The sequence below is a fragment of the Platalea leucorodia genome (genome assembly GCF_965183815.1).
Source record: "Platalea leucorodia genome assembly, chromosome: 4".
NCBI classification, from domain to species: Eukaryota; Metazoa; Chordata; class Aves; order Pelecaniformes; family Threskiornithidae; genus Platalea; species Platalea leucorodia.
Window position 1 is genome coordinate 117,426,712 of NC_138826.1, and position 14,143 is coordinate 117,440,854.

General features: G+C 38.2%; 1 protein-coding gene across 1 annotated transcript in view; it reads right to left on the minus strand.

The window, feature by feature from the left end:
- The window catches only part of PCLO (piccolo presynaptic cytomatrix protein), a gene marked incomplete at both ends in the record, with an annotated part of 378,928 nt that overhangs the window by 141,898 nt on the left and 222,887 nt on the right, over positions 1-14,143 (minus strand). Inside the window, 2 exons of the mRNA XM_082309114.1 lie at positions 5,229-5,377; positions 11,406-13,614. Of these exons, the coding sequence (XP_082165240.1) occupies positions 5,229-5,377; positions 11,406-13,614 (2,358 nt within the window). The remainder of the gene's footprint in view (positions 1-5,228; positions 5,378-11,405; positions 13,615-14,143) is intronic.

The following is a 14,143-nucleotide window of genomic DNA, read 5'->3' on the forward strand; positions in this document are numbered from 1 at the left end:
CGGACGGAGGATGTGTCAGTCCCCAAGCCCAGATTTAGGTCACAGGGCAAAAGGTGACTTGATCCCGCTTATTTGCTACAAAACGCACAGAATCCTGCCATCTGTCCTTGCCACGGAGATCCTTTCCGCACCTTTCTGGGAGCATTCAGTATACTCGAGTAATAATTCTTGCAGTTCAGCACTGGTAATGCTGTCCTCTTCTGATCAGAGACACATTTTGCCTCTCCAGTGTATCTTCCCTCCTCCTGCGCTCTCTGAGCTGACGGGGGACTCAGGTCACATTTTCCTGCACATTACTCAGTGGGCCCTTGCAGGCTGCATCCCAGTGAGTTACATGAGAACTGGAGTATAAAGCATTTCCTCCAGGAATTTAAGCACTGGTCATGTGTTTCATGGTATTAGTCAGCTCAAAGCCCCTCCAAAAAATGGAATGAGTGGCAAATAAATGTGCTGAGGTTTTCTAACACTGTTACAGAAAATCAGTGTAAATATACACTTAATTTTTCTTACAGTTTTTGTCTGACAAAGAAACTCTATGGAAGCCTCATAAGGGAATTCTATAACATAAAGAGGATAATTAAGGAGAGTAAATTTCTTTAACTTTTTATTTAAGTTTAAGCACTAAAATGCATCAAGTGTATTTTAGTATTCCAGCCAAAGTCCGTAGCAACAGCTACAAGGTGTTAACTGGGCTTTGGATAAGATCAACAGAGCCACAGTAATTTCTGTTTTTAAATGGTGCTGCACCTCCTCTTCCACCAAAATCTTAGACAGGGCCTGATAAGGTGATTCACAGCAGCTACGCCTGGCTCTAGTCCTTTAGGATATACAGTCTGCAAGGGAAATTTTATCTACATCCAGGAACAGGACGGTGGATGCTCAAGGTGATGGGTTAGAGACTGCCTACCCTCATTTTTGAATAACACAGGTACTTGCATGAGTGCGCAAGCCCTGTGAAAGCTGGCACCAGGGATTTCCACAGCTAAGGTGATCCTGCGCCTTTGAACCGCTACATCTCTGTGCAGAGCAAGAATGTGAAGTTCTCTGGAAATCCTAAAGGTGGGAAGTTCTCTCTACTCATAGATCCCTGATGACAAAGATATTTTGCAAAAGAAGTATTGAAGAAAAACTTGACAAATACAATGTTCCTGCTCATTAATAAATTGCAAAGTGAGTGGCCTTTGCTTCCGCAATTAGTTCAGTACAGAACTCTGACTTTTGATTTAGAAGTCATTCTGGCATGCAGTGAGAATAACATTGCTGGGTGACTAAAAAATGAAAAACTGCTAAATTCCCTCATGAATTACAGTGAGGGGGTGGCTAACAATTCACTCATTAGATTTGATATTTTAACAATTACACAAAATCTGGAAATGTCCTATTTCTCATCATATTTCCAGAGAATCTGAATCACAAAATGCGCCCCCCCCCCCCCCCCGCCTCAAACAGAGAAAGCAGTTTACTACAAATTAAAATGAAATCTCCTTGCTAGTTGGAAAACAACCAAAACTAAGCCGTATGGACTTAAAGGTGGAACAAAAGTTTGTAGGTAGCCTTCTGGATCTTTGTCACAAACAGTATTTTCTCATTTTAACCCCATTGTTCACCATATGACCCATTTTTAAATAATTTTTAAGTATTTAAGTGTCCCTAAAAAGACGTGATTTAAATGGAATTTCAAGGGAATGGTACAGATCCGTGAACCGTGACAAGCATATACTTTTTGAAGGCCTTTAGAAATAGGGAATTAACTTTCAAAAGGTTGCATGTCTAGAGCCCTTGCCTTCTTTTTGTGCTTAGAAAAGTGTTGCCAAAGTGAACTGATGATGATACACTGATATTATGATGAGCTTGAGATTTTATTATTTGTTTGGGGCTTAAAAAGACCCACCTATGATCACTGGAAGTTCCGTGTTTTAAACCCCTCACTGAGAAGCTACTTATCTCCTGTTAATGTACTCTCACTGTCCACCTCCTTGTCACGACCTCTTACTCCCCTGGCACCTCATCCTACTGTTCCTTCCCAACCTGTTTGCAATAGCCAGTTTAGTTCAGGATATACAAATAATTTTCACAGAAAGTAATCACAAAAAGAGCCTTGATGTCTGGAGATTTAAAGAAGTTGCAGGTCAACTGGCAGCGACTAAGCAAACTGTTGAGGTCAACAGGGATCAGTGAGAAATCTGCAATAGATTAGGTATTGATTAGGTTTAAGCCATGTTTACCCTCCACAGGTAAGCAGTTCAGAATCGCTATATTGGGAAACAGCTATTAAAATACTAAACTGCACTGCAATTTAATGTGATTTAAGAATACTATGTAGCACCACAGAAGTTGCTATAGAAACAAATATATTTTAATATTAATAATACAGTATATGAGCTTAATCTGCTAGGTTATCAGAAATCCATGGAAACCTGGAAGTTCAGGGTTGTCACTGCTGCATTCTTGCTTCAAAAGCACAGGGCTGTGCTTTATTTATTACCTTGAATTGTACAAGCTCTGCAGGATGCAATCAAGCAGTTCTGATTTCATCTAGTAAAGAAACTGATGTTTCACTAATGTGAAACAAAATCTTCTGGAATACAAATATCATAGTGGTCAGTAAAATATTGACATTTTTTACAAAGAAGAAAATACAACTGGAAAATTTACCATGGATAAGTGTACTTGGAAACTTTGACTGATACATTACGAGCAGATGAGTGCTACTGATGCAAATATTTCCTTTTGTGGCTGGTTTGCCCTCAGTACAGGATATTAAAGGGGTTACAATGGCTTAATAACTATGCTAACTAGGAAACTGTCATCCTAAGTGATTTCAGGAAAGCCTCTGCCACAAAGCAAGCCCTGGGTGAAGGTGGTCAGGATGAAGAAGAATTTGCCATTTTTGACTCCAGAGTACATTATGCTTGGACACTACAGCTCTCTGTGCAGAACCGAGTTGTGGATACAGGAGACAGACAGCGTGGGACAATGATTTCAGTGACTTCTTTGTTACAGAAGAGACAGGACTGAAAAAGCCTTTAGGGAGGGTTTACTTTGCCTCAGCATACTCATTGGCCTGAAAATTCTTTATTTTTCTTGACAGCTTTAAAATATAAAATGAATGCTAAAAACCAGAGATGTTAATATTGATTTACTTGCTTCTATTGCTAAGTGTTTTACTTTCAGAATTCAATGTGGAGGTAATGAACCTTTTTTAAATGGCTCTGACCCTTTTTACCTTGCCTTCAAGTAATTTAATTTCTGGATGTGTCTGAAAATAATTTTTTTTTAAAGTTTTCTCAAACAAATGTTCACAGAAGATATTTAACATACACAAGCTCTGAGTGACATTTTGACGAGGTAGATGATGCAGAGTTAGTGAGAACTGGCATTTCTCTTTTCTGCAGATAGATTGATACTATTTTGTACCAGTGGGTGAATGACAGTAGCCAACTTGGATGGAAATAGATGAAGAGGGAACTGTTGTAAAGCTTCTCCTTCCACATCAATTTTCTTCTGCAGAGGCTTTACATGGCATCACACAGAATTATTTAGAACATGTTCACAATCCAATTTCCATCTCATATTTTACAAAACCTTAAAAAAAGCCTTTGGCAAGATTTTAAATGTGGTATCTCTATTTCCATATAAACATGGGGATACCACAACAGCTTCGGAGAGAAAAAAAAAAAAAATCCTTCTGGAAGTAATCCAAGAAATCAAGAACTCTCAGGACCCTTAACCTTCCTCCCAAAAAATTCTGATCAAAGTCTTTCGACTGGTGACAGTGCGGTGCTATTTATATGACAGAAAAAACAAAGATGGAACCTTTGTTACTAGTAACTTGCCCTGCGACTGTTTCCCAGGGCAAAAGCTCTAGAGTGCTACAAGTTAAATACATGCTACTGACCACCTCCATACCTCAGAGCAGATAACAGATATCACGGATAACAGTAACCCTCTTCTTGGAGAAACCTGATTTTCAAAGCAAATTTTTAATTTTACATCGTGATGCGGTAGGGGTCAAATACAATTACATATGCTCAGAACAATGCATGTTTCTCATGAGGATTCAAGTGCTCAGATAGGCAGACTTTTTATCTATTTCCAGTGATATTAAGAGCTGTGAAGACTATAAAACATCCTTTAACCCACAATGAAGTTGGTTCATAGAGTGAGTTATTTGAATAGATTCTTGTAAGACTCGTATCGTGTAAAACCCTCTTTCTCAACAAGAAATGGGTAGGCTCAGTACAACCTAGGCTGTGTAAATCTCAATATATGCTAAACTAGAGATAGGAAAAGAGAGAAAAATAAAAATAAATGACAGTTTATATTGTAAGATATTTGAATGCTTGCTTCTTAAAATCTGCATCCTTACTTCATAAAACCTACTTCTGTTGTCAAAGGTCAGTGAAAATGCTCACCAGCAAAAAAGTTTCGAAGGCTGCATGACAGCAGGTTATCCCTGTTTGTATGTTATCTGAGGAATTAACATGAGCAATATAAGCTATGAAGTACCACAAAGGGGCCATGCAATACCTTCTCTTGCATCCATTACATCTCATGGAAAACAGAGTATAACTTTAATCAATCAGTAAAAATGATAACTGAAACAATCAAATGAAGACCTTAAAAATTTGAAATACATAAAATTCTTTAATATAAAGAGGATATGTGATGGTATACTAAGGTGAACTAGATTTCAAAGTCGGCAAGCTTGAAAAGCAGAATATGGTATTTTTCTTTCTTGCTAGAATAATGAAACATTCTAATTATTAGATTGATAAAAGTCTTGCTGATTGATCACAGACTGTTGGGGTTATACCAACTAACTAAAAGTGGGAGTAAGTGTCAACAGGATAAAGCAACTCTTTTCCTTAAACTGCTAAAAGAAGGGGCTTGAATTTGGATGGAATAAAGCTGATAAGGTAAAATGGGACTGTTTTCTTTTTTTTCTTTTTTTTTTTTTTAATAGGAATACCTAATGCATAGATAGTTCTGATTAGCAGATTAACTCCTTTCAGATATGTTTCAAAAATCAAAAGACAACCTGCAAAATTAATACTGAATTGCAGACAAATGTTACTCTAATTTCATCATCAAGTACTGATGACAAATATAGGTTCAACAGCACTTCAGCAGAATGTAGCTGGAATTTGATTAAACCCGTAGTCCCTACACTATTGGACAGTATGATTAAATTGTCAAACATTTATAAAACTAAAGGCACAGCTTACTTGACAGCTTACTTGATCTTGGTGTTGATTTGGTGGTCGAGAGTGGGACAACTTCTCTGGCAGCCTTCTGTCGAGGCCATGTCCGTTCTCCAAACGAGACTCCCTGGGCTTGTCAAACCAATCTGTTTCTTCACGACGGAGATGATAGGCTTTGAAAACCAAGGACAGGTCAAATGTTCTGATCCCGTGCTGGGCAAGGGGCAACAATGCGCATTGTGCATAGCAAACATGCATAGTGCTTACTAATTGTCCATGCAGCTAAAGCAAAGTTACAGGTGAGACTTGAGACACTGAACTCAGGCATAATTTAAATGTAAGTGATACAGCAAAGTGAGAAGATTCTGTTTATGCCAAAACTAGGGGTGTTAAATATCAGAAGAAAGCCACTGCCTAGTGCTATAGCCATTTCACTCCTTCTGGAAGCTCGGAAACACACTGCAGATTTCACACATTTCTAAATTGTTCGATGAAAAAAATTAGTCAAATTAGTTACTTTGCAGTAGACTAGGGGGAAAAAAAACCAAACAAACCCAAACAAAAAAACAGCTCTCAAAACCCAACCTCCATTAATTCCCAAATTTCTGAATATTTTTCAAAATATTTTGGAAATAATCTAGAACTACTTATAAGCAAACTGAAACTCCTTTATGAAATCAGTATCATCCCAAATCAAAGAAGATATGAAGCAATCTACACTCTTTTTAATTCTAAGCAGAAATATTGCAAGTGTTCTCATTTTGAATTCCATCCCCCGATTTTGCAGTACAAACCTTCTTTGTGTGTGGAAAGTTAGCTAGAATGTTCTTTCTCCAATAATTCTATAAGACTAATGTTCTTATATTTGCAATGGTTTTAAACCTGTATAAAATCTATTGTGTTGGATACCCTTTGGGGATCAAATAACACCATTTCATGGAAATCGGTTTTGCAAATACACATGTTTATGCCTACTGACTATTGGGTCAACTGACATAGGTTTCACTCCATTGGGATCAGAATCGGCTCCTATGTGTTTAATAATATTTCCACTATAAAACATACAGATTTTCATCTATGTTGCCCATCAGTGTAAACTAAACCAATGAGCAGCTAATTAGAATGTAATGAAAGTTTGAATTTTATGCTTTAATAAGCATGATAAATTTAGAATTCAAAGAAAGACAATATTTGTTTCAGCAAAACCACCAGACATCGCAAACCTTAAATAAGGTCAGTTGTTGCTATAGTAACAAGAGTGAATGCAATTGTTCCATGACACAGGAGAGAATTTAAAATGCGAAATGGTAGTGTGCATAATATTCTCTATGTAGTTGTTAAAGTAAACATAATCTAGTTGGTTTAGCAAATAATTTGAAAAAAGTTTAATGGGTGTGCTGGTTTTCGCTGGGGTAGAATTAATTTTCTTCATAGTAGCTAGTATGGGGCTATGCTTCGGATTTGTGGTGAAAACAGTCTTGCTAGTACAGGGATGCTTTCCTTATTGCTGAGCAGTGCTTACCCAGAGTCAAGGCCTTTTCTGCCTCTCACCCCACCCCACCAGCGAGGAGGCTGGGGGTGAACAAGAAGCTGGGAGGGGGGACAGCCGGGACAGCTGACCCCAACTGACCACAGGGCTATTCCATGCCATATGACATCATGGTCAGCATATAAAGCTGGGGGAAGGAGAAGGAAGGTGGGGACATTCAGAGTGATGGCGTTTGTCTTCCCGAGTAACCGTTACGCGTGATGGAGCCCTGCTTTCCTGGAGATGGCTGAACACCTGCCTGCTGGTGGGAAGCAGTGAATGAATCCCTTGGTTTGCTTTGCTTGCGTGCACGGCTTTTGCTTTACCTATTAAACTGTCTTTCTCTCAACCCGCGAGTTTTCTCGCTTTTACTCTTGCGATTCTCTCCCCCTTCCCAATAGGGGGGAGTCAGCGAGCGGCTGCGTGGTGCTTAGTTGCCACCTGCAGTTAAACCACAACAATGGAGTAAAAAAAAAAGTTGTGTTTTTTCATGACTATTTTATTAAATTTCTCCAAAAAGAGAAGTAATATATATATATGCGCATGATTTTTGAAAAATAATATTTTGTATGTGGTAAAAACAACCATCCTATATTATATTAGGCCTTTGGATAGTTCTTAATCTTGGTTCAGATATTATGCAGTCTCTTCCTTCCTAACTGTGCACAAATTTAATCTAATATGAAATGGTTTGAAAATATTGTTTAGATCAGCATACAGGAATTAAACAGAAACATTATTAAAGGTTGATGCTGATCTGGCTAGTGATTAGTTATTGATTAATTGCTCTCAATAAACCATTATGATCTCATATGCAAATCCTTTATTCTTTACACATTTATACCAATTGACTAGTGCCTGAGTGTACCAGGCTGGTTCATAACTCATCCTGACAGAACTTCTCACTGAAGCTTACATGAAGAGCCTAATGCATTTTTCTGATCCCAGATACCAATGCTGACTATCACAATCTGTGTCATTAGCTGAGCAGAAGAAAGAATGATGTTTTTTTCTCCTCCTGTCTCAGCTGAAATAACTTTTGCTGGATATCTTGTTTAGAAAAGCTAGCACACATGTAGAATCCCATACTGCAGTTTGGACCAGCCTACTTTTTTATCGATGAATGTGCATATTTTATATGAAATTAAAAAAGGTATGTATGTATGTGTGTAGACACACACATGCCACATTCATATGTACATACAAACACAATTGTTTTTGGCTTGATTAGTTGGGATTTGTTTTAGCTGGAAACCTGAGAACAGCCAAGATGAATCACTGACAATCTTAGAGGACACGTCCTTTTTTCTAAGTAAGTCTAACTATATGCAGCCAGATGGTTCCACTTGTAAAAAACTCCTGCTGGAGTCAATAAGGTCCCATGCTGTTAACCGCACACACTTTAACAAGGTGAGATTGGACTCCAGGCTGTGGAGTCCAAGAACCTTGATCAGAGAACTAATAGTGATCGCTGTAAATCCCACAGATGAAAAATTATAAAGGGTCAGCTGTGTTGTAGTGATCAGTAGAGTTGGTAAAGTCATAGACGCATAACAGACACTACTGCTGTTGGCAGAGTGCAACCCTGAACCTTCACTAACTTCACGACCTCACCAGAGAATCAGTAGGGAAGACATTGTCTGATATTCTCAAATGGGGGGTGTGTGGTCAAAACTCAGTGTACAGCTTAAATTTTCTTCATGTCTTCATACCTGAATTTTAAACTTCTAAACTCTACGGTAGAATTAACAAATTAGCATATAAAAGAAAAAAAAAAATCCTTTAGGTGAGAAAAGGTACATTTTATATCTACTCAGCTGACCTGTAGGGACTACTTACATTCATAAAATTGAGCACTAGCTTCAGCATCCTGGAAAATGAGTATCTATCTTCAACATATGTACTAGTTTGTGGAAACCGTGGCAGCTGTGGGGTTAATAAAGAGCTATTTGCTGGATCAGAGCTTTCACGGTACTTGGAACCCTGAGAAAATACCAGGTGTTTCAAAAGCTCAAAACACTATTTATGTTCAATGAACCTCTGGATGTTGTGCGCTTTTGACACTAAAGTAATTTTTTTTAACCTGTTTGAAGTTTGGAATCCTAGTATAGGTACTACTTATGTGCTGAAGCATGGTTTTAAGATTTGTTACAGTATGTAGGTGTAGTCAGTGTAAAACAGAAGGTTTGGCCTCAAAGCCCTCTTTGTATTCTCTTCTGGTATTTGTTATGGAATGTGACTTATGAAAAATGAACAGAAAGTCAAGCACATCTCTCAATCTGAATGGAAGAAAAACAATTTAAATTTAATACCTTGATTTATGTTCATTTTTAAAAGTCTCTAAAGATGAAAATTCAATCTTTAGCACAAGAAGAGTTTTCCTAAGATAGTGCTTAAGACTGATTTCTTTTAATGAAAGCTCATCAACACTATGCAGTAGTTGTTTAAAAAAAAAGAAAAAGCAAAGAAAATGGTGTTAAAAGACTGGATGCAACGGGCCAGAATAGCTGTCCACTGTCAGGGCACTACAGAGAAAAGTGCAGTCTGGAGAAAAGGCGGCCATAACTTTCTGAAGAACTGTAATTGCTTCTTTGGAACATTTTTTATCTTACATCCAAATTGTATCAATTATTTTGAATTCAAGTTACTTGCTATTAGACAGCATATTTGAAAATAATGTCATAAAGTGTTCTGATTTCCCAAGACTTTACATAAAATTGTGCAAAAATAAGCTATTTGTGAAGAAGCAAAAGCTTGATAGAAATTAGAAAATACTGCTGAAAGGGGAAGCCCCGGTATTCAGGGACATATCAATCTAATAAGGAACATGTGAATTGAGTTAGAATATTTCTGAAAGAGTCTAACTAAACAGAGACAAAATTAAAACTGAAACATGTTCAACCTGTAACGTAACATGTACGCCTTGTACAAATATATAATGGAAACATAATGCACTGTACTGCAAATATAATTCCCTCTGACCTGTTTATATGAGGTAGAATAGCACCAAATAGGCTTTTTTTGGTCCAGTTTGGTTCTCAGTTCTCAGAAGTCCTGTGTCTTTCACAATGTGACCCTAGAATGACCCTTAAAAGTCACAAGTTGCATTGAGACAAGAGAACATCTACTTATTTAAGAAGAATGATATGAGTTGCAACTTGGGGAGTTCCTCTCAAGTGCCTTCAGATTTAATTATAGGACTCTGTGTGCTAAGAATTTAACAACAGTGAAAACACTTGAACTTCTGATAAAAATCAAAAAAGGTGATGATCCTGAACCTCTCCTGAAACACAGACTTCATGAGGGGGTTGTAAATATCTAAGAAATATGAAAAGAAAGTTACAGAACAGAACCCTTCAATATATTGTAGTATCAGGAAGGCAAAAGGATTCTATTTTCTAATGCTTATGAAAGATTCAGCGTATGTAAAAAAGCAATAATGCAACAATGAACATTGCAGCTAATATAAACCTGCAAAATAAACCATACTACTTCATAATCATGCAAATGTGTCTTTTGAGACAATCATTGCCATCTACAGACAATATAGCGCATGCAAAGTCTCTTTTATTGTGCAGTAAATACACATAAGAAAAAGTTAAGGGAGCGCATACAATTTTTAACATATTAATTTCATTTTCTTTCAAACTGTCTTTATGATTTTTAAACAATTTAGAATATATTAAGTCTGAACTGACTCAAACAAAATTGATACATAACTTGCAATTATTTAGTACTCAACATCAGCTTTAACATTCTGCTGTACTTATTCAGAAGAAACATTTTTAATTGCACCATTTATAATACATCAGAAAGGTTCCTTTCATGAACCTAAGTGAGATAAACTCTTGTGCTTATTTGGCAGACATATTGTACGGGGTGTATATAAAACCAGCTATGCTGCATAATCCATCAATAGAAGTAAAATACTTTATGCAAGTTTATTGAAGGGTGAGATTGTCTTGCACCATCCAAATGACAAATTATATCTTACATCATCACAATTCTGAATGCACAGAAGTCCACATGACAGGATGCTTTCAACAAACCACATGTAGAACGTTACTTTGCTGTCACGTTAAGCTCTGCATGGTTCTAACATACAATATGTACTTAATGAACGTACTATTTCTATATAGATGCAGATCTAAAGTGGTGCGTCGGGAGATGGAATTATCACTTCTTGAATTCTGTTACGAAATTTCATGCAAATAAAATTACTAGAGTTTTTAAGAGATTTGGGAGATTATTTCCAAATCCCAACAAAAACTATTGCAAATAAGTTCTATGATTGACAGTCACTGGAGAAGGCTCCACATAAAGACTGATGGTAGGGTCTGTATTGTACATGGAATATTCTACACAGCATCATTAGAGAAGTGGACATCAACAAGTGAAAAGGAAAATGCACAAGCAAACCAAAAGGAAAGCAAATCAACAATACAATGAGCATGCTGGAGTAGCTTAACACCATCCAGAAACTGCTGTTAGGATAAAATAAAAAATATCAAATAAAACAAAACAAATCAAACCCCAAAAACATAGATACACAGAAGATGCACCAAGGAACAGAAAAATGAACAAGTCTTTGAAGTATAAGAAAAATTAGACACATGCATAGAAATGAGGATTTGCATTGTGATAGTAAGATACCAGTCTGAGGCCTAATTTACCTTCACTGTCTGACATGGCATGCTGGAAGTCATCCATGATGAAGGCTATATCTCGATCATAGCCTCGAGTCCGTGACTCCTCCCTCATATGTTGCTGGACCTCAGGTAATGAATGGCTCGATCCAAACTGGTCTCTGGTATCTGCAGATATTGGTGGCAAGGGTCCAGCTGCTGCTCTTGCCATTCCCATTGGCTGGCCAACGGGACTTAGTGGGCTCTCTTCCTCCGAGTTCTGCGCTACTATTGGGATCCTTCCCCTGCTTTGGCTAATAGGTAGACTGGTGGGTTTAGTTCTTCCAGAAGGTGCTGCATGGCTAAAGGAAACATCTAAGGGTTCAGCTTCTTGGGCTTTCAGTCTTAAAGAAGAACTGGAAGAATCCCTTTTCAATGACAAATCGAGCCCATAAACTGAGGAGGGTCTAGATGAGGGCCTAGATCTACTACCACTGCTATAAGACTTGTCTGCTTCATCTTGTAATGTGGATCTCATTGTTGGACCTAGTGCAGTCCCAAGGCCTGCTCCAATGGATGAAGTCAGTGGTTGCCCCATGTATTTCTGTTGGTCAGTGATGTTTTTTCTAAGGCCAAAAGTGATATCATCCTGAAGAAGCCTTGCCCTAGTAGTAATTCCCCCAAGTGTTGAAGTGCTAGAAGTCATATAGCTTGAATAGTCAGGCTCAAGGTCTCTGCTTTCTTGGATAGGTGAAAACTTTGTTAGTTTGGGGTCTATCAAAGCCTTCTTGTGTTTTGACTGCTTCTGGTAAAGGAGGGCTGCTGGGAGCTGCTTAGCAGCCTGTTTCTCAAGAGTAAGCCTACCTATGCTATATTTCTCCGATTTCGGAAAATGCCTGTAGCTGCCCTCTGCGTGGTAATACTGTGACAGGCCAGCCAGATGATCAAGACTTTCTGCACCTCTACGGAACTCTTGTTTTATCTGGTGTTTCAGAAGCTTGAGCTCATAAGGGTCCTCCATTGGGTCTTCATCAGCTTTAACATAGGAATGTAACCTAGAAGAAGTCTGCAGTGGTGCTAGGAAGTCTGACACTTCTTGTGCTCTCCTGGCCTCGGTCGTCCGAAGCAGTCGATCTGTTTTGGTCAGATCTTTCTCATGGAGGCTAAAACTGGAACCAAGTGCTCCTGTTCCTTTAGTAAGTTCTCCTATATCATCAATCAGCACATAATTTCGGGGTGTATGGTGGTGTTCTATATCTGCATAGAATGAATCTGCAGATATGCTTGATATAGGGCTGCTTGCTATGCTGTTTCTCTCATCTAGTCCTATCCTTAAGTCCAAGGTAGAGTATTTACTGCCCAGCTGGGAAACGGCATAATTATTGTCAGTTGAAACTGGTGCTATCATGAGAGGCTGATTACGAATTACATCATAGTTTGTTGTTATCTTAGGCTCCAAATATAATGTGGTTTGTCTTGGCTTTGGCTGTATTACCATCATCTGTGATGGGAGTTGATATGACGGCTGTTGAGATGGTGGAGGTTGAGCCTGTGGAGTAAAGGACATAGTAGCTCCTGTTTGGAAAGCTGTCTGGGTCTGATAGGGTGAAACCTGCTGGTGATACAAAGGCTGCTGTTGTTGGTAATGTGATTGCTGTGTGAACTGAGTTGGTGCTTGAGTTGGCAGGGCAGGAGATGAATACTGATATTGAGCATATGGGCTTGTAGCAGGGGCAAACTGTGTCTCTGGTTGGGTTTGTGGTGGCATAAACTGGTTAAATTCTGTCTGGGGTGCAGTACGTGGTCTTTCCAAGCCGTGCTGAGTTTCTATTCTGGTTGACCTGGTATTATTAACTTCACTGTCTGACATATAATCACGTTCTTCTGCTACTCCTTGGAGATAGGCACGCTCTCTCTTTTCTCTTTCTTTTAGTAAGGCTTCTTTCCTCCTATTAATGCCCATTTCTAAGTATCTCAGCTTGGCATCTATTTCTTTTTCTTCCTCATCTAGCTCTGCTTGCTTCTTCCTAAGCTTGGCTGATTCACGTTCAACCAGATCCAATTCCCTGTCTATATCCTGAAGAATTTTGGCTCTGGCCATAGTGTTGGTCCTGCAAATCCTTCTGCGTGAAACTGATCCCACAGAAGTATATGGCGACTGAGTTCCTGCTGTTCCTTCCTCGGGGGGCGGGTTGGGCAGAGTTCTCTTCACCTTCTTTTGAGTGCCTGATGGGGTTATGCTTGAAGAACCTTTTGTCTGCAACAGAAGAAACAGGACTGAATCACTATTCTGGAGGCTTGATCGCAAATTAATCACAAGCTATTTAAATTATTTTCACGGTATGGCCTTATATCTTAACCACATACTTTCTCTAAAGGAGCAGAAGCTTGTGGTATCTGTGAATAAGCAGCAGAAAATGGCATGAAAAAATGCCAGCAGTGTGCTAAAGGTCAGGATAACAAGCAACCTAATGCAAAATAAGGGTGATGCTCACTAGGACTTTGTTAAGCCTTTACTTTATATTCTTGAAATTGAATTGACTGTAATTTAAAATTTTGGTTTTTTTTTTAATCTCCGTATGCTTATATATAAACATATACAATACCTGTAGGTGTGGGAGGGGAATATATATAGACCCATGCATGTCCCTTTTATAGAACATTTAATTGAAAAAATATATGTATAATTATAAATGTACATATATCCATATTAATATATAAATATATGTATAATCTATACAATCAAATGGAAATCTCTGAGCCAGACACTGAGTGCATACTGAGCA